The 22,194-nt window shown below is 44.0% G+C and overlaps 1 protein-coding gene across 3 annotated transcripts; it reads left to right on the plus strand.

Moving 5' to 3' along the window:
* The first annotated feature begins 430 nt into the window (after positions 1-430).
* Positions 431-19,299, plus strand: BCO2 (beta-carotene oxygenase 2). Of its 3 annotated transcripts, XM_026863718.1 has the most exons (13): positions 431-649; positions 2,306-2,398; positions 6,999-7,203; positions 8,270-8,481; positions 9,958-10,073; positions 11,277-11,379; positions 12,559-12,687; positions 12,838-12,998; positions 13,548-13,715; positions 16,159-16,296; positions 16,976-17,158; positions 18,183-18,293; positions 18,662-19,299. In XM_026863718.1, the coding sequence occupies exons 1-13, from the start codon at positions 448-450 to the stop codon at positions 18,773-18,775; spliced, it is 1,935 nt and encodes a 644-aa protein (XP_026719519.1). In that variant the 5' UTR covers positions 431-447; the 3' UTR covers positions 18,776-19,299. The 3 variants fall into 3 exon arrangements, with proteins under 3 accessions (XP_026719519.1, XP_026719520.1, XP_026719521.1); XM_026863719.1 differs by lacking the exon at positions 2,306-2,398 and having other exon boundaries at positions 434-649; XM_026863720.1 differs by lacking the exons at positions 431-649; positions 2,306-2,398 and adding an exon at positions 2,417-2,438.
* Positions 19,300-22,194: the final 2,895 nt, after the last annotated feature.

Here is a 22,194-nt window from a genome sequence, read left to right on the forward strand (position 1 = left end):
AAGCTGGACAGAGCAGAGCATGGCCTGTCACTGGTCCTTCCTGGTCTAATCAGGTGTGGCAACCAGTATTCGCAAAGCCTTGAGATGCTTTGGGGTGCAAAATGGTTACTCAGATTTATGAAACAAAGAAAAAGCATTTTTGACAGGTGAAAAAGACAAGATAAAGTGATGAGACTTTTTAAAAGAATTGTCTTGAATCCTGACATCCTTAGTACATGGCTACATCTCCTCTTGTCCCCTTTCCTCCAATTTCTCCAGCTACAACTGGCAAGGAGTGCTAAAGCATTTTTCCCACCGATGGGAATGTCGTTGGAGCCCTTCAGCAGCTCGCCTGGCTCAGCTGCCGAGAGGGTCCCCCTCGCCCCGAGCGGAGCTGTGGGGCATGCAGTGGAGGCTCGTTCATCGTGCCCCGCGAGGAGAGACATTCCTGGCTTTTATTCTGAAGTGATGATGGCTGCCAGCTCTCTCCAACCCTCCGCCAGTGCGGGCTGCACTCTCTCATCCTGGCAGCAGTACCTTTGCGTGACCATCTCCGATCGGATGCCTCCTTCCGAGCGGAATATGTTTTCCAAAATCCTTTGGAGTGCCATCAGCCTCCTGCTTGCTAATTTGCAGCATTTCCTCTGCTCTTTGATGCAATTCATTCCAGGTAAGGTGCATAAACAAATCCTCCTATCCCAGCATCTTGGAAAAGGGTTTTCTGTTGCTGATAAGAGCTGCTGCTGACACAGGTTGGTAGAGCGATTTAATTTCTGTTGATCAGAAATTAGGAACTAAGCGACTTGAAGTGTTTGGTAGAAGCCAAAAATTCTTGGTTATTTATCGAAAAGATAAACAGCAGAGGCAAATCAATATATTGCAGAGATTCCCTGGGATTACTAGCATATCCAGATGGTTTAGAGCTGGGAAAGCAGAAGACAGGAGATTCTGCAAAGGAACCTGCCATGGGACGGGTAAGGGGGCTGTGCAAGGCAGAGGGTTGTGTAGAGCAGTGATGTTACTGAAGCTTTGATCTGAACACACAAGTGGGAAACTACTGCAAGGGATCTTGTATCACCACCGAACTCTGCAATCTGTGCCATTATTGCACAACTTGAACTTTTTTTTTTTTTTTTTGTCTTGAGAGTGAGATCTCTTATCACAAAATAGGAACCAATAAAGACCATGACTTCATTCACCAGAATCTCTGTTTTTTAATGGTAGTGCTTGTTTTCTCCCCTTTGGAATCAAAGGATTGCTTCTGGGGTATCCAGAGATCTGAAAGCTTCTCAAACCTGCCTGGTTGTGCCACCAGAACACAACCATGGATACAAATTTAGGAACAGTCCAGGAGGTTTCTTTTTCGCTGCACGTTACTAAGTTGGTGTGAAGTGTGTGTCATCAACTCCAGCTGTGAGATGGAAGACAGATAATTCAGTGGCAGAGTAATTAATGCAAAATAAATGACGAAATACTAAGTCTAGAATTGGGAATGTCATTTGAAACAACCTATGGTATTAGCATTTCAGGGTGTTATAAAGTACTTTCCCATTGGGAAAAAAGCCTGTATGCACAAAATTATGATGCCTTTCTGATCTGCTAGCAGATTGCAACAACCGTGTAATCTTGTTTAAACTGGGGATCTCTGCTAAATTTAAATTCTCTGCACTCTACCTCTTCCATTATGCTTTGAACTTGAACTCTGTAGGAACATAAAGAACTGTGTTTCTTGTTTTGATCACCTGAGTGACGTGAGAAGTCTGAAAATTTCCTTGCCTCATTTTCTGTATCTTTTTGAAAATTATGGATTTTCCCTGGCTTTTACTAAGGTCGTCTTGATAAAGCTTGCTGATACAGAATTGTCATAATTTAGCTAAAGGTGAGTGATGCATCGTTAAAAAGAAACCCCTCTATTATTTGTTCAGACTTTTGAGTGAGACAGTGATAATAAAAAAGTGTGAATAAAATTTATTCCATCCGATATGTTTCCTGTGACACCGGCAAAGTTTTCCTATCTCACCAGTTCATAGTGCCTATCTAGGACAAGTGTTCCAAGGACTTGATTGTGTAAATCAATATTTAACAAAGAAATTACACTTTCTTTGTGTCAGCAAAAAAACTCAACCCTGAAATGTAGAATCTGTTTCTACAGGTGGTTTTGGGAAATCAACAGATATTTCATATGCAAGGTGTATGCACAGTTCACAGTTGCTTTTCTCCCTTATCTCCCTTTGACAAGCCTTTCTCCACTCCTTTTCTCATTTGTTTTTTTCCCCTCTGTGTTTTCAGTCACTTCTTTTATGTTCTTTGCTTCTTTGCCTATTAGCAAGAAAGTGGGTGGCTGAGCCCCTAACAATGGGAGATCAACAGGCTAGCTGGAACAAGGAATCAAGTGTGGGGACTTCCGAGCAGCCACAAGGCAAGTGCAACAACTTCAGAAATCAGTGTGGGACACTCAGGTGAGCCGAGGGGTTCAACCCTGGTGGAGGCAGAGGGTGTAGAGTCTGGACAGCAGAAATCAGTAGCGACAGCAACTCCAGTTGGGGTGAAGGGAGGGGGAAAGCTCGTGTCCTCGCCCTCTTGTTCCAACCTGTGATTTACAGGGACCATAATGTGGCCTGTATCTTGTGGCAGAGGATTTCCAAATCAGCTGTATGGTTACTCTGAATTTGCACAAATCCTCAGGGAAAACAGAAGTTTTGCTTCACTCTCCCTGCTTAAAGAATATCAACTATGAGCATTCTGTTTACTAAAATCTGCCCTTAAGTCTGGTCCTGGATGTCCTTCTGAGTCAAGCAATTAGACTGTGCAGTTGCATGTAGAGACAAATATTGGTGGTCCCTGCGCTTTGGATTTGAATACGTAGGTTAAAATCAAAGTGGATTTGATATATCCAGTGTGATTTCAATTTCATGGCTAGCAAATGGCTTCTGTGTTTCCTCCATCTGCTGTTAAGATTTTCCGTCCCACTGTCCTGGTTTCAGCTGGAATGGAGTTAATTTTCTTCCCAGTAGCTGTTATAGCACTGTGTTTTGGATTTAGTATGAGAATAATGTTGGTAACACAGATTTTTTTAGCTGATGCAAAGTAATGTTTATACCAAGTCAAGGATTTTTCAGCTTCTCATACTTTGCCAGCAAGAAGGCTGGATGGGCACAAGAAGCTGGGAAGGGACACAGCCAGGACAGCTGGCCAAACTGGCTAAAGGAATATTCCATACCATAGGACATTATGCCCAGTATATAAACTGGGGGGAGTTGGCTGGGAGGGCCGGATCACTGCTCAGGGACTGGCTGAGCAACAATCAGTGAGTGCTGGGCGACTGCACTGTGCATCACTTGTCTGTCTTGGGGTTTATTTCACTCTTATCTTCCTTTTCATGACAACTTATGACTTATTATATTTTAATTTTTATTTCAATTATTAAACTGTTCTTAACCCAATAGTTCTACCTGGCTTTGATTCTCCTCCCAGTCCTACAGTGGGGGGGTGAGGAGGGGCAAAGGGGTGGCTGTATGGTGCTTAGTTGCTGGCTGGGGATAAACAACACCCACCCATTGCTGTTTAAGAACAATTGAATGCCTGATTCATTGCTACCCAAAGCAAGTGGAGTAGCTTCTTCTGTACAGAAACTTTCTCAAGATCCTTGTCCTTGGTTCCCCTTTCTCTGGATATAAATAATCAATGCTAGGATGTCAGTTGGTGACAGGCAGAGAAATCATGGCACACAACTCTTTGAATAGAAACAGTACATGAACAGACGTGACAGGGTATGATAACTCTGTAGCAATTGCTTACAATCTTTAGAAAAGATTGTAAATGTAACAGCTTTTAGTATTGAACTATGATTAAATTTGGAGGGTAGATTTTGTTAGGTTGGTTTTGGTTTGTTTGGGGTTTTTTTGTAGAGAAGTGTAGGATGTGCAGCCACAGTGTTGTGTTTTTGGGTTTGTTTTTTTTTCTTTTTAAATACAGCTATGGTCACTCACAGATTAGCAACAAAAAGATTTCCTTTGATGTGTTTGTTCTGTATTGTACTGTCCTGCATATGTATTGCAGCAGCTTGATTTTCTTGGAATGAGTGCAAGCCTTTCCTGTGTTGTCAGGGGAATGAGTTGCACTAGTCCCCTCTGGCCTAACAGCCTGTGGTATCAGCTGCTGCTGCTACTGATCAAATCTCAGTGCTTTGCAGAGGTAATGCTTCCTTAAAAAAAAAATAAAAAAAATGGGCAGGTTACATAAAGTTCCCACGAAGAACCGCTCTGACCACACCCACCCACCCACCCACCCTTGTCTCTCTGGGATGCTGCATTGCTTTGGAGATGATGGTCCCTAAGGCACTCCCTGACAACATCTTATTTCCAGATCAGACTGAGGATCTGCTAGAGTGAGGCAGTTTATGTAATGAAAGGAAGAGATCAATTTTTTTTTTGTGTTGTGCCAAGTTTAGAGGAGGTCGTTGCTTATTTTTGTCTTCTGTTTCTTGTCCTGAATCTCCCCAGAAGGAACTCACCAGAGCAAACCTGCTGGGGTTTCTTGGTTGGTTTGGTGGGTTTTTTTGCTTTGCTTTGTTTGGTTTTTGTTGTTGGGTTGTTGGTTTGTTGTTTTTTTTTTCCCACCCCTCCTCCTGGCTTTTCAGCATTGTCCTAGAATGACTTACCATGTTTCTGAAATCTTCTGTTTTGATTCATCTGGGTATTATGATTTGATTACATTTTGCATGCATGACTGTCAGGAGCTTCAGCTCATTTGAGTAGCTCACAGAAGGAAAGATAGTACGTTACTGTGCTAGGCTTGTTTCTTTGTGGTCGGATAGGACAGGGTGTTAACTTACACATTCTTGTAGTATATAGCCTGTTCTCAGACACTTTCTGGGTTATGTCTTGAAATGAACCCCAAGCAGATGAATTCTAACTCGATGAGATTTCAGGAAGGATTACTAAGATGATCATGTGAAAGGCAGGGGAAGGAAAACAAAAGGAACTTCTCTTGCTTGGCTTAGAAAGTGATATGATTCCTTGCTCTAAATACAGTGTGTGGTAAACACAAGAGGGAGGAGTATCAAAGACACATACAAGTGCTGACAGAACAAGGGGATAAACTGTCCTATGAATAAAATCCTTCTGTAAATTCAAAGGATTTCTCTAATCATCTGGGCAATGAGCCGCCTTCCAAAGAGAGAATAAGTGCCAAGAAACACAGTAACTTTTAAAACAGAGTTCAGATATATGACTTCTGAGGACAGCACTTGGGAGGAGATGACCCAGGAGGTCTTTTCCAGGCCTGTTCAGGCTCTTTTGTGAAGTTTATCTTTCTAAACTCCTGAGTGTAATTGCACTGCTCTCTACGGAGTTTCAGTGTAGTGCCGTTCTTGGTCATGCCATCTTTGTTCCGGCTTGGATGCAAAAATGTCTCTTTGGGCACATGTTGCTTTCATTTTTTTCAGTATATTTTACATCTTTACGAACTGTAGCTTGGCCTACTAAAGCTGCATTTCTGCCAATACTGTCACTAGACCTGCCAGGTGTTGGTTGATATGAAAAGCCTCTGCTTCCTTACGTCTAAGGAAATACTCTGAAGCACTAGTGTTGGGATCTGACTGCTTCATATAGGATTTAATCAGAGCTTAGTTGAATTTTAAGATGGAGAGGATGTTGGTGGTTTGAGGTTAATTACGTTAGTGCTGCAGCCTGAATTCTTTATCTAGCTGACTTACCATATTAGAGATCTAAAGAAGGATTTGAGGATTGGCAAACCAGAGAACTACACTGAAGGAATCTTGCAGTTTACCTTCCTGCATGCCTAATGCCCATTCTGCCTGTGGCTGTTCTGAAGAAGCAAGTTTAGAAAAATGCTGTCTGCCAACTCAGTTCTTTTGCAGATGTTCTGTCTAAAATAGCAAACTTCCTCTGTAGATGTGAGCACATGCTTTGAGAGGCTCACGGGTAAATTGTGCAGCAGCTTCATGTGATCACCTGGATAAATGTATGTAGGCTACAAGCAGCAGTGGTGTAACACTGTGAAAGTATGTAGGCTACAAGCAGCAGTGGTGTAAGTGACTGTTAGAACCAGAACAAATTGCCACTCCAGAAAACCAGAATGAAGTTCAGTATCAGTCTGGACTCTGTTCAGTGTGTGGTCTCTACTGGACCTGGTTCAGGAATGGATTTCTGTATGCCATGCTGTCCTTTTTTTATCAGTATTTCACACCTAAATCTTCATCAGTTCTACTTTAGTTCAGGGCTCAGTGGTCTTGTGGTGAGGATGAAGCAGGATAGCAAAGGAACTCCATGACCTGTGGACATGAAACCTGTGATAGATGAGGAGGCAACAGCCTGTATACATTCTAGGTAAATCCACCTCTGCAGCTAAAACAATCCTTGTGTGGGTGAGGCTTTGCATGCCAGCCTGCTGGAGCCAATAATGTACACAGCATTCCAATTGCTTCATGCTTGCTTGGTGCTTTTGTCCTGTAATTGTTTAAAGGGGATGCTGCATTCAAACGAGGCTCATCAGAAATTATCCTTTTCTGTTATCGTGTATTTACATACCAAGGAAATCTGCTTAATTGGTTTTGTACTGTCCTGTTAGATGTATTTCAGCTCAGTTTCATTTGTGTTCTTCATGACTTTCTTTTTGGGGGGGGCTGAAGTTATTTTTGGTTTTGGTTATTTTTTGTTCAAGGGAAAAAGTCAGTGATTGCCTTTTTGACCTTTAATTAAAAGAAAAGTTCTTCTTTCCTATCATCATGTGTTTTATTACCTGATTTGGAGTGCAGAACAGGTGTCTCCAATGGATTAACTGCAGTGGAGTTAAATCCACTAGATTTTCAGCTCCCTGTGGATGTGTGGGGTATTATGAGAACAAAGCTTTAGTTTAAACATCCACTACAGTTTGGCTGCTTGCAGGGTGCTCAATGCTATTCTTGTGGACATCCAAACTCAAGCTCCAGCAATTTTCTGTTTATTCAGGTGAAAATTTTAGTTACCTGCTTTTTGTTCTCACTACTTTCTCTGCAGGTTTAAAGAATTTCCTGCCCAGCCCATCAAAGGAGCAGATCACCTTCCACAGCCCCAGGGGTTTGCAATGCATCTCGCCCTTAATTCAGACGGTGAAGGAGACCCCTCAGCCCATCACAGCGAAGATCAAAGGACATATTCCCGAATGGATTAATGGCAATCTTCTGAGGAATGGTCCTGGGAAGTTTGAATTTGGTGAGGAGAAGTAAGTCCAGGTTTGGTGAGTTTGTCAGATGATTCTGGCCTGAGCACTACCTGAACCTAAAGGGGCCCCCCAGATGTCTCACCACTGTTTGGAGCCCCTTGTAGTTTCTTTTTAAGTAAGAGATGGAAGAAATGCTTATGTTATCATTCTTTTAAGAACAGTTGCTCCTCATCTGGAAACTCCCAGTGGGCTCCCTGCAAATAGGAGCATGGTTCACTTACTAAGGGTGGAGAACCTGAGTCACAGAGAGGCAGTGACTTACTCAGAATGGTATAATGAGGGAACAGAGCCGGGGATTAAAACATCCGCACTCCTAGTCCATGATCATTAACAAAAGTCCATCCCACAAGCACTGTAAATTCCGGGGCAAGATTTGTAAAGTTGATTGCACTAAATTGTGAAAGTTGCTTTAGAAGCAAATCCATTTAATTTTAAAAATAATATATTAAAATATTTCAAGAAGGCAACTACTGCCTTTGCCTTGGAATCTGACATTCTAGCTAATTGGCAAATCTGGCTCTTCCTCCAACAAAGCTGATGGCAGCAACTGGCCAAAGGTGATAATCTTAGCGTATTTCCAGAGACAGTAAGGTTTTCTCAAAGTCTCAGAGATCTCTCGTTTCGGAGCATCCTCCTGAGAGCTAAAGGCTCCTTCTTGTGTGGTTCAGCTTTCAGTAATAATTGCTATTCTTGTTGTGCAGTAAACAACAATTTCTATTCCCTGTGCAGAAGTCTGCAGTGACTGGTATAGATTATTTCCCCCCCCCCAAGCTTTAGCATTTCCAGAAGTCCCTGAGGTCCACTTTCAAAAGTAACATAGGGAGCCCAAATCTCACTGAAAGTCAGCATCTAACCTCAGGTTCCACAGCTGTAAATACATCTGATTTGTTCCACACAATTCAAATATTTTCCCAGACTCATCACAAGGCTGTGAATGTTTAAGTGTTCGTGGGATCTGGACATTAGCTTTTTACAAACAATAATAAACCTAAAGGCAAGAGGGAGCAGTAGAGCAGAACATCATATAGTGCCCAACTCTTGTTCTCTTATTTATCTCTTCTCCAAGATTTAACCATTGGTTTGATGGCATGGCCCTGTTGCATCAGTTCCAGTTGGAGAATGGCACAGTGACATACCGGAGCAAGTTTCTGCAGAGCAGCTCCTACCTGACTAACAGCCAGCACAACCGCATCATGGTCTCAGAGTTTGGGACACTGGCTATGCCAGACCCATGCAAGAGTGTCTTTGGGCGCTTCATGTCACGCTTTGAGATGCCACGTAAGAGGGTTTCTAAGAAATAAGAAATGTTCTGAGGTTTTCTTGGGGAGCTTGTGGTTGGGTTTAAAGGGAGACCTGAGGAAGGCTGGTAGGCCTATTCTGAGCCCATGTTTTTCTTAGAAGATGATTCCTTGGCACAACAATATCAACAACGCAAGTTGGTGTCAGACTTAGCTGGGAGAGGCACATTTGGTTTGATGTTTTAGTGCTTCAGCTCTCTCAATTCCAGAGTGTGTTGCACATTTCCAACAGAAATCTTTCCCCGAAGAACACCCTGTGCCGTCCTGATAAGGAGCATTACAATCTGATTCTACCTGAGATGCAGCTTTGCCCTTAAAACACTTTGCCTTGCTAAGCTTGTAGGGTAAGTGGGCTAATCCTTCCCTTCCTGCACGAAGGTGCTGAGTAGCGTGCGAGATGGTATTGCACAGGAATGGAAGTACCATTACCTATAGGATTCCTTCTATGTCAGGAAAGAAATAGGCTTAAATGCAAGCAAAGTACTTTCCACTAAAACCAGAACAGATCTAAAGTTTGCAACTTGTTGCTCATGTGTGTGACCATCTTCTTATCTTCCCTGAGGAGATGGATCCTGTCCTGCTATGTCATCCGTTCTCTTCAAGGGTGCTCCTACATTCACACTCAGTGGTCTGCCCAGCTCCCCAACTCCCCACCCTACCCCAGGTCTCTCAAAAAATTTCAGAACTACCCACATCCCCATCTTCTTTGCCAAGCTCCAGCAGGTTGTTCCTGCACACCCTTGCCTATTGGACTCTTTAGACACATGTATTCCTCACTACAAGAAGGCCTGTGCTCCAGGCTTTTCCTGTATCAGCTTCAGGCTCTGTGTTCACCACACACACAATGTCCAGCTGGGGGGAATCACTTTTTTGTCAGCAATTCACAGCCACCTGGCTAGTAAGCCTCAGCTCCCCTAGGAGCAGCAAGAACAGCTCTGGCTGTTGTGTACGTATAGCTCTCAAAAGGCATCTCCTTGACTCAGTTTTAAAGAGAAAGAGAACAGGGAAGAAGCAGCATTCCCTGTCCAAGCTGTGTCACACAAATAACAGCCCTGCCCTCCCCTGAACCCAAGTTGTAGCTTCAAGTCGTGCCCCTCTTGTTTCCAGTGCTTGACACTCTTTATGTGGCTCTCAGAGGAGAGGACTATGGCTGGGGAGGAAGGGGAGAGGGATATGAAGAAATAAGAGGTCAGAAACAAAGGGCATGTGGATTATGAAGATTATCTTGGCTTCACCGAAGTGATTTCCATAAGAACCAGTCCTTGTCCTTTTATCCTGAACTCACCTGTGCAGACAGTTTACTGAGTGCCTTTGTTGATTTGTGAGATATTTCTAATCAACCACAGAGGGATCAGTGACATTGCAAATGGGTTTATTTGTTTAAACAACTCTTAACGTGCTGTAATGTCAGGCAAGTTTAAACAGTGCTGTGTACAACTCCAGAATTTCATTTCAGAACCAAGTGACAATGCCAGTGTGAACTACGTTGTGTATAAAGGAGACTATTATGTCAGCAGTGAGAACATCTTCATGTACAAAGTGGACCCGGAAACACTTGAAACGAAGGAAAAGGTGTGGACAGGTGGGATAAGGGTGTTACCTTACGGTACAGGAGAATCCCTCCTTGCTGTTTCTAAGAGCAGCAAGGGGGAATCCACATTCCAAAAGAAATGATAAGTGCAGCCTTGGCCCATGGCCATAAACATCTCTTCGTGGGGTGCTTGAGTCCCTGAAAAATCTACTTAGCAGTAAGGCAGCTTTCATGAGTGAAGATTCAGTCACTGCCCACTGCAGCAAGCAAGAGGAGAGACAGATACAGCCTCATTTCCGTTTGGGTACAGCTGGCATTCTTCCAGTGTACTTGCTGCTTGTCTGGACTTGTCTGTACCTACCAGTGTGTGAAGAATAAAAGTGCGTACAGGAAGAAGTTAACATCACTCATCTAAGATCTGTATTCTTGCCCTGTCTCTTAATTCTTCCTATCTGTTCCCTTTATCTCCTTCTTACACCCACAGCTTTACACGCTCCAAAATGGCCCTTCAAAGTCTCTGTTGCAAATGGGTGGTGAAGTCAATGTAAAGTCAAGTTAAAGTTCAGCTGCCACTTTATTTTCTCCCATGCTAACAGATAAACAAAAAGAGTGGAAGTCTTCCTGTGTGTTCTGTGCATCGTCTCACAGGAGTGGGGCTGTATTTGAGGGAAGAACATGACCTGTGAAATGACAGCATAAACCCTGTGTCCCCCTACCTGCACCCTTAGAGGAATTTGGGGATTTGCTGGGCTGGACAACTGTAAGAAGGACTGAGGGAGGATTCTACCATTCCTAAATCAGTACTAACTACTGCTCCTTTAATACCACAAAATACCAGGTTCAGCACACCCTCAGATCCCCAGGGAGGCATCCCAGGAGTCTCTCTCCTACAGGATCAGCTGGCTGTCTGTTGTTATTACATGGGGCCCTAGCTAAAATATTCATACGGGCAAAACTCCCACTGTGTCAGCATTTCCTGCCATTAGTAATGATCATGTCTTCCAGAGAAATAGCTAGTGCCAATTAGTCCCATTTTACTGGTAGTAGTAACACAGAGAGAAACTCATTAATTTACAGGAATATTGCAGGCAAAATGAAGGCTTAAGTCCAGATCCCACGTTAGGGCTGTAATCATCAAGCTAATCTTCCTCAGACGTTCACAAAGCTGACATTTAGAAAGGCTGTGGCTTGCTACAGAGCAACAGGAAACTTCTATACTGACTGGCAACCTTTTGCATTTGCAGGTAGACTGGAGCAAATTTGTTGCGGTGAATGGAGCCACTGCTCATCCTCATTATGAGTCTGATGGGACAACCTACAACATGGGCAATTCCTACGGGAAACATGGTGAGACTGGGCATGACTGGGCAGGGTACACCGGCTGCCTCTGCTGCTGCTCCAAGGAGCGGGTGTTGAAGAAACTTCAGTGTCTAAAGAGACCTTGAAATTGCAGTTTCTCTTTATGTCAAAATAATGGCAAACAAGTGTAGTTCTTATTGCAGGGTGTCAGTCTGTCTCATAAATTTGGCTTCTCTCAGCAGTTAGTTTCTAATGCTTCTGACTTTGGCCTGTGAATATCCAATGGATTCCCCTCTTCCTCTCCCAAGTGGTGATGGAAAACATGAGAATGGTTTTTAAAGTCCCATCCAGCATTGAAGCTCAGCCAAAGAATTTTGACAATTAGCCACATGGTTTCCACTTACATTAATTGGTTTTGATAAGGTCTATAAGAGTTTATACAGGAGAGAAGGAATTATTACAATGCCCTGGCTATCTTACAGCAAAGATGAATTTTCTGAGATATTTTTCTTCTTCCCAAAATTCTGAGCATTACGTCTATTTGAGATCTAGTTACATTGACATGGCTGCTGAGAGTTAACATTCACCTCTAGTTACATGAAAGCCTTCTTTTTCAGATGCCTGAGGCCTGTGAAAACTGCCCTTTAATGTGATACCTCAGGCTGGTAGCAGTTCACGAAACAATTGCCCAGTTTTGACCATTTTTCATTCTTGTTCTTTTCATTTCCTTTTGTCTTTAGCAATACCTAGCTTTGCAGCACATGCTGTTTTCAGCTGGAGAGACTGAACTAGCTGATTACTATTCAAACGTGCCATTCTTTCCTGCCCATATGCTCAGATTTATTAAATGAGCATCAGTCATCGCCAAGGCTCAAAATGTTCATTTCCTTTGATAGGCAAGCTATGAACTTGGTTTTCTTCTTGATCCTGTTATTAGAGGGTACTCTAGGTTAACCTAAGGAATGCATTCCAGACAGTAAAATTAGATGGCATTCTACCAGACTGAGAAGATCCTTCTACTTCCTTTCAATTTCTCTGTTTGCTAGGTAATCCTCTCTAGATTGTTCTGCCGACTTGATAACTGGCTTTTTGTTTTCTGCTCAGTTTAGCTATGACCATGGTTCCTAGTATTCTAGGGAAACAGAAGGGGACAGAGCCTGACTTAGTTTTCATGAATGCGAACAGTCTCACATCTCAGTGGTACTGAACACCCTTTCTCCTTTCCAGGGTCTGCCTATAATATCATTCAGGTCCCTCCACAAAAGTCCAACTGTAATGACACATTAGAGGGGGCGAAAGTGCTGTGCTCCATTGCTCCAATGGATAAGTTGAAACCCTCCTACTATCACAGCTTTGGTAAGAATGCTTTCTATCTCAAACTCTGAAATTTAAGTGGTTTTAACTTACTGTGAGGCAGAAAAGGCTGTTCACTGCCGTCTGCCTGGAGATTTTTTTATTGCCTCATTTACCTAATGCTCGATGATATTTCCTTCCTTTTTTTTTCAGGAATGAGCGAAAACTACATCATTTTCATTGAGCAACCCATCAAGCTGAATCTGTTGCAGATTATTACTTCCAAACTCCGTGGGAGAGCCATTTCTGAAGGGATAAGCTGGGAGCCTCAGTACAATACTTGCTTCCATGTGGTGAATAAGCATACTGGGGAGGTAGGTGGATCTTTGGCCTGTAGCTGTAATCTTAGATCCCAAGAGAAGAGTGCTGGGAAGCAGCCACAGATAGCTGTATGAATCAGTCCAGAAGTTACTGCAATATAGGCTTTATAAGCACAGGCGTAGGTTTGCTAGAAAAGGGATTCATGCTTGCATTTTCCTCTTTATTGATTAATTTCTTTGCCAGCCCTAAAAGAACAGGCAGAAATAAGCAGTTTGGGGCTCCTGGGACTGCAGCACAGGGACTGAAATGCAATTCCCAAGTACTAAGGAATATAAAAAGGTCAGTCATAGCCTGGGAATGATGCTGTAGGGATGGAGTCATGACAGCAAGGGGCCTATCCTGGACTGCTTTACATTTTGGCATTTCTTCATCTGGTCTTGCCTACTGACAGGCTTAAAGCAGCTCTTCCATTGTAACACAAAAACACAAGACAAATACCAAGGAATAAGTGGGGAATGAAATGGGGGAGAGAAGAGAAAACTTTTTGAGGTGTGGCTGGGATCTTTAGAGGGGGAATTTAGCCTCCCTTATGGTCACCGTAGGTGCTGCCAGGGCAGTGGTGCAGTAAGCCCTTTGCTACTTTCCATCAAATCAATGCCTTTGAAGATCATGGCTGTGTGGTCCTTGATCTGTGCTGCCAGGATGATGGAACAACTCTGGCTACCTACAAACTTCAGAATCTGCGGAGGAGCGGGGAAGGCCTGGATCAGGTAAGATCTCTGCACTTGCATTGGACAGGATCTGGTGGGGCCACATGCTGCATGAGTTATTTTTCTGAAGCAAGGCTCAGGTTAGTACAATGGAGATCACCCTGGGGGACAACAAGGCAGAGGATGTGAACTGGGAAAAGGAACCACAACTATATGAAATTATATTCTATTTAAATGTTGGCATTTTTATTTCCATTTAGCAGATAATCTCCGTGGAGCGTTTCCTTGAAACTTTTAAAACTGGTGTGTAACACAGATCTTTGTCAGCCTCACAGAATGAATTCCTGTTTTAAAATATTGTTTTTAATGATACTAATTTTCCATATCCCTGCGTAATGAAATTTTTCCCCCAAGAAGTATGTAAAATAAGTTTTTGCATGGGCAAAAGAAAACCTTTTGCAAAGGGCAAAAGAAAACCTGTTGTTTAAAGGCATTACCAGCCTTTATTATGTAAATCACAGAAACACAAACATCACAGAAACCCCTACATTGTTCCTCACATCCACCTCACAACAGCATGTACTCAGAAATAACTTACTACGGCCAGCTCTGTCAAAAACACCGTTTAAAGCCATATAAGAGGCATTACTTTGCATAGGTCATATGCTGGAAAAGTAGGGGTGCTTTCAGTTTCTTGTACTGCAGATGCATTTATTGGAAACCCACCATGTGGTGGGTGAAGGGCAGGAATTTCTACAACATGTTCAGACAAATCTGAACTTCCCCTGTCTATGTTCTGAGCTATCTAGAAGCAAGTCAGTTCTGATCCGAAAAGTATATAGTTGTGTCTCTGTAGGGTCTTTTGTATTGGTTTTCTTGCAAAGGTGATGGTGAACATTATAATGTGGTGAACATTAATTAATTCCAGTACAGCATAGTGTTTATATGACCGTTTGCTTTGTGAACTGATTCCAGCTTTTACTCGGCTTTTTATGAACACAAAAGAGCTATAATTTGATCTGTCTGAAGGTGTCCTGATGTCAACATTAGGCATGTGTTTCCAACACCCACGTTCTTTAACTGACAAGTAGCAGAGCCATTAAACTGTACACACACACACACACACACACACGAGTGCAAGTCATTTCAAAACAGAATCTTAAATTTATGCTGCACCGAAAGACTAAGGCATGCCTGAGCATGATTTGTTTTTTTCCCCAACTCATGTGTAGTGCTTTTTGCTTACTGACAAAACCACATTTTGTCTGGCAGAGTTCCTCAACCAATCAGTTTTCTGTGGCTACATAAAACACAGGTTTTGAAAATAGGGTTTCAAGATTAACACATATGATTAAAGTGAAGTTTCACATTGAACTGGTGAGTTACGAGTTGAAGTAACTGAAAACCACCAAAACAGGGTCCTTGCCACCTATTTTATTTAGGAGGCTGAAAGTATTATGTGTTCTAAACTTGGCTTGGACAGAACTTCAGTGGCAATGGTGGAATTATTCCTCTCATGCAACCCACTGAATGTCTGCCACACTGGAGGCTGCTGGTCTGCTCTCCCTTTTGCTCCCTCAACTTCCCAAACGTGGAGCCCACGTGTACCTGGGAAGGGAAGAGGAAAATCATGCAGGCCAACTTCAGGCATTGAACTGCTGCTTGACCCATCATCCAGAGGAGAGGGAGGCTCCTCCAGAGACTGATGTAGATCATTTAGTCAGGTATTTCCAGTCATCCTCTGGACTAAGCCCCTCCTTCCATTAATTTCACAGAACCAACGTTTGTGCTCCAAGATGAGCAGCAAGCAGTATGGTTGGTGTCTGTATCATGTCGTCATCCCACAAAGATCTGAGACGGTCTGCAGTCGAGCAGTTTTTCTTCTGAAGCTTTGTAACCACATGCAGCTTATATACTTACAAATTTCTTCTGCCATGCATGGTTCATATTATTTAAAATAATGTGGAAGTTCCTCAGGCTTCCAAAGTGGGACTGCCACTAGTCACCATAGGGCTGCAGAGGGTGGGTTTCCAGCACGGGTCTCTCCTCTGCTTGCTCAGTGCCACGGAGGTTCCATTTTGTTCAATTCCCCTATTAGCTCATGAGCTTGGTTGGGCAAGAAGGGCCCAACCAGTCAGTGGGGCATATATGGACATGCTGTAAAAAGAATCAATGTGCGTCTGTTTTAACTGAATAGAACACAGTGCAACATATGTCCCAGTGCTGGATTTGGAGGATAACTGGGTGATTTGCATTCCCAACTCAGCATTAGTTACTGTGAAAGCAGTGCTAAGCCATTTAATTGGTTGTCTTTTTGTTTTCTACTGTAAAGTACTGGAACAAGCAGAGCCCTTACCAGAACTTGGTAAAACACACTATAGAAAGAAAATTTCAGGGGTGGGAGGAATGTCTAAAACTTCAGAATTGTTCCTTAAAGGGGCACTTAGCCTGACATGTCACTCTCTTCTCTCTCCATCACCATAACTTTCTGTCTCTGCAATAGATTTATGACTCAGTATCCCGAGCTTTCCCTCGTCGCTTTGTTCTCCCACTGAATGTGAATTCAGACACACCTGTGGGGAAGAATCTGAACCCACTGTCCTATACACTGGCAAGGGCTGTGAAGGATGCAGATGGCAAGGTATGTGTTAAAAAACTGCATTTATGGCTGTGGCAAGATCACCTGCAACAGTTACCATCCTGTGCTCTTATCTTCTCAGATCTTGTCCATCAAGCAAGCAAGCAAGGTTTGGTCATTACTAAGATGTGACTTAGTGTTTTAGTACAAAGACTATCACATTTGCTTAAATGAGAGAGCGAAGACAGATTGTAACTTACCAAAAATGCCTAAGTGGATTCTGAGCCTTTATGATAATTGACCAAGCTTCAGCTTCTTCATTGACAAAATCCTCCATGCTCTCACCTGGGTACAGAAGTGCTTTTTGGTTCCAGCTCTGAACAGCCCTACAGTTGCATTTGGTGGTACAGAACATGCTTTGTCCACTCTGCATGGAGTCATCTCTGTGTGTACTTTGTATGTGAGATTGCTGAGTGCTGGACCTGGGATTTTCTGAGCTAGCAGTGCAGGAATACATGGACTTGCTGCTGTTTTTCACGTTAGACTGATTCTTGAAGTTCCTGAGGTCTGTGATGGGTGAAACAGATAAGGAAGACAGAATTGGTGCTTCCACCTGCCTCAGTGTAATGTCAGGATCATCTTTAAACGTTTCTTCTTCACAGTGGTGGTGTAGTGGGTTGGTGGGACCAGTCAGGACTGCCCAGTCAAAGCTAAAGTGACACTTGTGTAATGCTTCTTCTAGGTCTGGTGCACACATGAAAACCTCCACCCTGAGGGCTTTGAAAAGGTTGGGGGCTTGGAGTTCCCCCAGATCAACTACTCTCAGTACAATGGCAGGAGGTACCGTTACGTCTATGGATGTGGTTTTCGGCATTTGGTTGGAGATTCTTTGATCAAGGTTGATGTGGAGACCAAGAATTTCAAGGTGAGGCAAAGTGAGATTATCTTTTTTCAGCAATGGGAGTCATTCCACTGGACTGCCCTTGAAGATGTGTCATTTACTAGGCACTTTAGGGGTCTTCATTCAGATGGGTCTGAGATGAGATTCCTAATTTCATGTCTCACCTAGCACCTTATCAGTGTGACACACTTACCAAAAAGGAGAAGACTCTTACCAAAAAGCAGAGGATACCACTCCAGGTTCCTAGATAGATGACGGAACAGAAAAGGTTGGAGAAAGTGTGCTTGTGTCTTCCAGGCCGTCTTACCATACAGTACAGAAAATACCCAAGTAGCATAGGCAGTTGGAGATAAACTGCCAAATATTTATGACTTGGGCAAAAAAAAGGTTTAAGATATTTTTGACTGCAAACACAAGCTGGAATTTTGCCTGTGGCTCCCTTAAGCAGGAAATAATGATCTCCAAAGCGTTAAACACTTCCTAGTCAGAAACTTTCTTGGAGGCTGGCGAGAGTTAGGAATCCTTAGAAAGAGATGCCCGTTTTGATTGTTCTGCTCCAGACACTCATTTTGCAGTAAGAGTGTCTTCCTTCAGCACAGCTTTGGGTTCTGTGGCTCTGCCTGCCATAGGAGCAGCAGCTATGCCCTCAGGTGGTGATGGTGATAGAGACTCTCTCTCTCCACTGCCTGGGCACAACATGGTCTGGACTAGGGTGCTGTGAAGGTGGCTGTGCCATCTAGGGTGGTGGTTTTTTCTGAGCTTGTAGCTTATACCTGTGCCAGCACAAACTGTTGGATGAAATAAGTAATAGGAACCCTTTTCACTGCCTGGTTGCATGATGCCTGGCACAATGGGCATGCTGTCACAACAATGGCACCATCATACTACTGAGAGCAAAAGAATTAATTAAAAGGTTGAACTATAGATTTCTTGGAGCACAGAGTATGCCTGGATATCTTTGTGGGGAGCACTCCAACTTGCAACTCTGCTAACTGGAGCAGACATATTAATGAAAAGAAACACATTCATATGTTACTGTGCTTGCTAGATTTGGCAGGAGGATGGATCCTACCCATCAGAGCCTGTGTTTGTGCCAGTGCCTAATGCTACAGCAGAAGACAGCGGAGTCATCTTGTCTGTTGTGGTCTCCCCCACTGAGGTAACTTATTGCTACTAGTCCCATAGCGTTAGATATCCCTTCCAAACAACAAAACTGAATTTGAGGTGCTCTGGCAGATAGTTCTAGCACCCTGCTCCCCAAGGTGTGTGCCTCTTTGCCAGCCACAGCCAGGCAAACCTCAAGTCGGAGTGGACCTTGGAATGTCATCATTTCTTGAGTGGCAGCTGTGACTGTTAGTGCTCCTGGCCAACTGTCTGACAGGTTTAGTCTGTATGGCCTGGTTGTACGTGACTGTATGGCCTGGTTGTACACTTGGGCTCCTTGGTGTGTGGCAGATGGACTGGGTCGGACAGCAGAAGGAAGTGCAGCCTGGGCATTCATTGCAGCTTTCTTTTTTTACCCTGCAGAACCAAAGTGCTTTCCTGCTTGTCTTGGATGCAGAGACCTTCACAGAATTAGGGCGAGCAGAAGTTGCAGTGCAAATGCCTTATGGATTCCACGGCATTTTTACTTCCCGCTAACTGAACACCTTGTCACTCAGGGCCAGGTCAGGCTCAGAAAGAAACCTCAGCTTTCTTTTACCTCCCACCTTCGTATGATGCCCTGGATGAAGGAACTGCTTTGTCTCCATCATAACCTCTGAGTTACTGCTGTATTCCTAACAACATACAGCAAAGCATCTGAGGAAGGCAGAAGGCCCTCCACTCAAACAGCCCACTGCTTTATCTTAATTTTCTGACTATATTGATAGACCACACAGCCTGCCATGCGTAAGGCTTGCAAGGGAGGAAATGGAAACTCATATGACCGTTACCTTCAGGTGGTGGCAATGATCTCTGAAGGGAAGAGAATATCGGTGCTTAGGGCAGTGACTTTGGCTGAAATATGTAAAACAGAAGAGAGGAGTAAAACCAGCTAGTAACAGGTGGGCCCAATTGCATAAAAATTGCCTGCAGTAAATTCCAGAAGGTCGATGCAACCATCTTGTACTTGTGCTTTCCTCTGTACACTGACAGTGCCCTCAAATAAAACCTTGTGAAGTTTCTTCCTTTCTTTCCCTGCCCTCACCGGACCCTTGGCCAACTTTGTGCTGTGCCACAAGAGACAAGGTGCAACCCTGACATGCACCTTATTATGCTACATGGTCCCGTAGACATGCACAACATGTCTCCACCGTGGTCCTGCTTAAGCAGCATCCCTGGGTCCAGCTCTGATGCTAACAGCTCCTGCCCTCCTCGTAGTTCAGCCAGGATGAAACGTGTACAGCTCCACTGTGGCTTTGATATCCCTTTGCTCTGAAGTTGAGCAGATCAAACTCTCATATGCTTTCCTTCCTCATCCAGGCTCCTGCAGTTGTTGAACTCTGAGGTGTAGGTGGATAGGTGTGTTGCAGGGAGCCCTCTGTAACAGTTCACTTGCAGGCTCTGCCTTTAGGACACTGAAAAGTGAAGGCTGCCAGGAAAACGGATTCCTCTCCTGGCTTAAGGACTTTTTATATTGCTTCATTTTGAGAAGACTGGAGATTGTTTTGAACCATGTCCTTGAGCAAAAGATGAGCCCTTGTGCCCTAGGGTTTGAAGGAAAGCCCTTGCTTCCTATTTGCAAACTTGTTTTGCTTTTTTTTTTTTTGACTCCTGATGTCCTGGAGGCAGCCCAGACAGAACCAAACCAACTCAGAGCTGACTCACGCTACCCAAACAACCTAGCATTATCTCCTTTCTGACCTTTCTTTACCGCAATTGGGAAAAGGTCTTGGGGAAAGACAAGGGAGAGAAACAAGGATTGTACACCAGGGCTGCAGCACTGGGAGAAGGCAGAGGGAGAGGCTCATGCCAAAGCTGACCTGACAAAGCCACTAGATGGCAAACACCTCCCGTTGCTGGTGCTCCAGGCCTCCCAGCCGGCCCCCTGTCAGTAACTTGCCGTGTCAGGCAGCGGAGTTGCCCTCCTGTAGCCTGTCACCCACAGCGGGAGATAACAAACCCCAGCCGGGTCACACCCCCAGGACTGGAAGCCGAATGATGCTGAGGAAGTGCTTAGTGACAGTGGCCATTGCTGCTCTTTTTTTAAACTTGATTTTCTTGGTGAGGTGAAAGAAGAGGAAGGTGTCCCTGCCCACGACTGGGGGTTGGAACTTGATGATCTTTGAAGGTCCCTTCCAACCCAAACTGTTCTATGATTTTAGGTGGGTAGGAATTAAATCCATGAAGTTTTTGCAGTGCCTTCAGGTGAGTATTGCTTTGCCAACTGTTTCTCTTCGGACTGTTGTGTAAACACCTTACAAGTGCCAGCTTTCCTTTGGCAGGCCCGCCCCTGTGCACTGATGCATTTATAAACACACTTCTTGCAATTGTCGTAATATAATAAAACACAAGCAAGTCAAACTGTCCCACAGGGCGAATCATTGCTAACATTACCTCTACAGGATGACTGAGAGGATGAAACACCTTGAAAGAGGAACATCAACGAAAAGACAAAAGGCAGGATGCACAAATTTCAGGTTTTTGATCTGGTTCTGCAGCAAACCTCAGTCCCGCCCTGTATAAAGCTCCTCTGCTGCCTGAGCTTTTTTCACTGATGCACTTTTTTTGTTGCACATCTCAAGTCATTCTGTTTCTTGGCCTCGCATCCACTAGTCCAGGGCCTGGATAATGCAAACGAGGAACTTTCATATAGTCTAAGATAGTTTTGGTGCATGTTCTCTAAAGCAGAATTTGAGGTAAGCTGCAAGGTTAGCTCATAGGTACTCAACAGCATCACTTCTCCCTGTACCATCATCATACCAAGCCCACTTGGACACGGATGAACATCAGTGATTGCAACTGGAAAATGCAACTCATGTTTTTCCATCTCACATTCAGAGCTGATCCTTCCCTCCCCTGGAAGCCCACGTAGAAACGTTATAACAGCTGCTTCTTATCCTCCTGCTGATTGCCATGATTTTGACTGCTGTCCTCAGAGAGCTTCCAGTTTTCTGCATCACCCAGTGATTCAGCGAGAAGTCAGCTAGTAAACATGTGGTGTAGGAAAGCACTTGCCACACAGAGGCAGATTACAGCAGTGGTCTGTTGGAGCTGTCGGCACACCTCTGCATTTGGTAGGGCTGACACAGTGGCTTTAACGACCTTTTTTATTTTCTCTCTGCATCACTGGCTCATCCAAGATTGCCGCGTGTGTGCAGGAGACATGGGCTGGGAACAAGGAGGCGCAGCCGTGAAGGGAAGCTGCTACAAGTATACTTGAAATTGCTAATGTACAGGGACCTGTAAAATCAGACATTTAATTTTCATGTTAGACATCACTTATGTTTTACTAGCTTTTTTTTTCCCCCCGTTTTTTTTCCCTGTATTTTACTGTAATGTCTATAATTTCATTTCTACTTTTTCCTAACTACCTCTGTAGTCGTTACCCACTTATGTTTTAAAACCTTTAACTCCTTGCCTAGTAAAGATAAGACAGACCTTGGACAGTCTGAAGAACTCCCTGAGTACATCCCTAATAGCAGGAACCTAAAGAAAACAAGGGCCTAAGAAAACACCAGTGTCAAAGAGAAGTGACTGAAAGCTGGAACAAACTGGAGCTGGAGGACGGATGAAGTAACTCCATGAGCAGAGATGGACAGGAGAGACCTGGAGTTTCCTGAGGGACAGCGTGAGGTAGGCCGTGGGGACCCCTAAGGAGGGGAGAAGACCCTCACTCTAGTTTTACTACGCGCGCTCAGACTATGTAAACGAATTCTAAGAACCCATTAGCATCAGACTGTTTTTTCTAAGAAATCTCACGCATGTGCGTGTTTTTTGGGTACATTAGTCAGAGTTTCGTTAGAAGGCGCAGCGCTTGTGCTGGAGCGATCCCCAGCGCTGCGAAAAGACTCCCTAGGCGCGGTTCTACTCAGTCCCGACCGGGGGTCTCCCCGGCCCGTGGCAAGGCCAGAGCTCAG

Source organism: Athene cunicularia (genome assembly GCF_003259725.1).
Source record: "Athene cunicularia isolate RWA chromosome 24 unlocalized genomic scaffold, athCun1 chr24_part1, whole genome shotgun sequence".
NCBI lineage: Eukaryota > Metazoa > Chordata > Aves > Strigiformes > Strigidae > Athene > Athene cunicularia.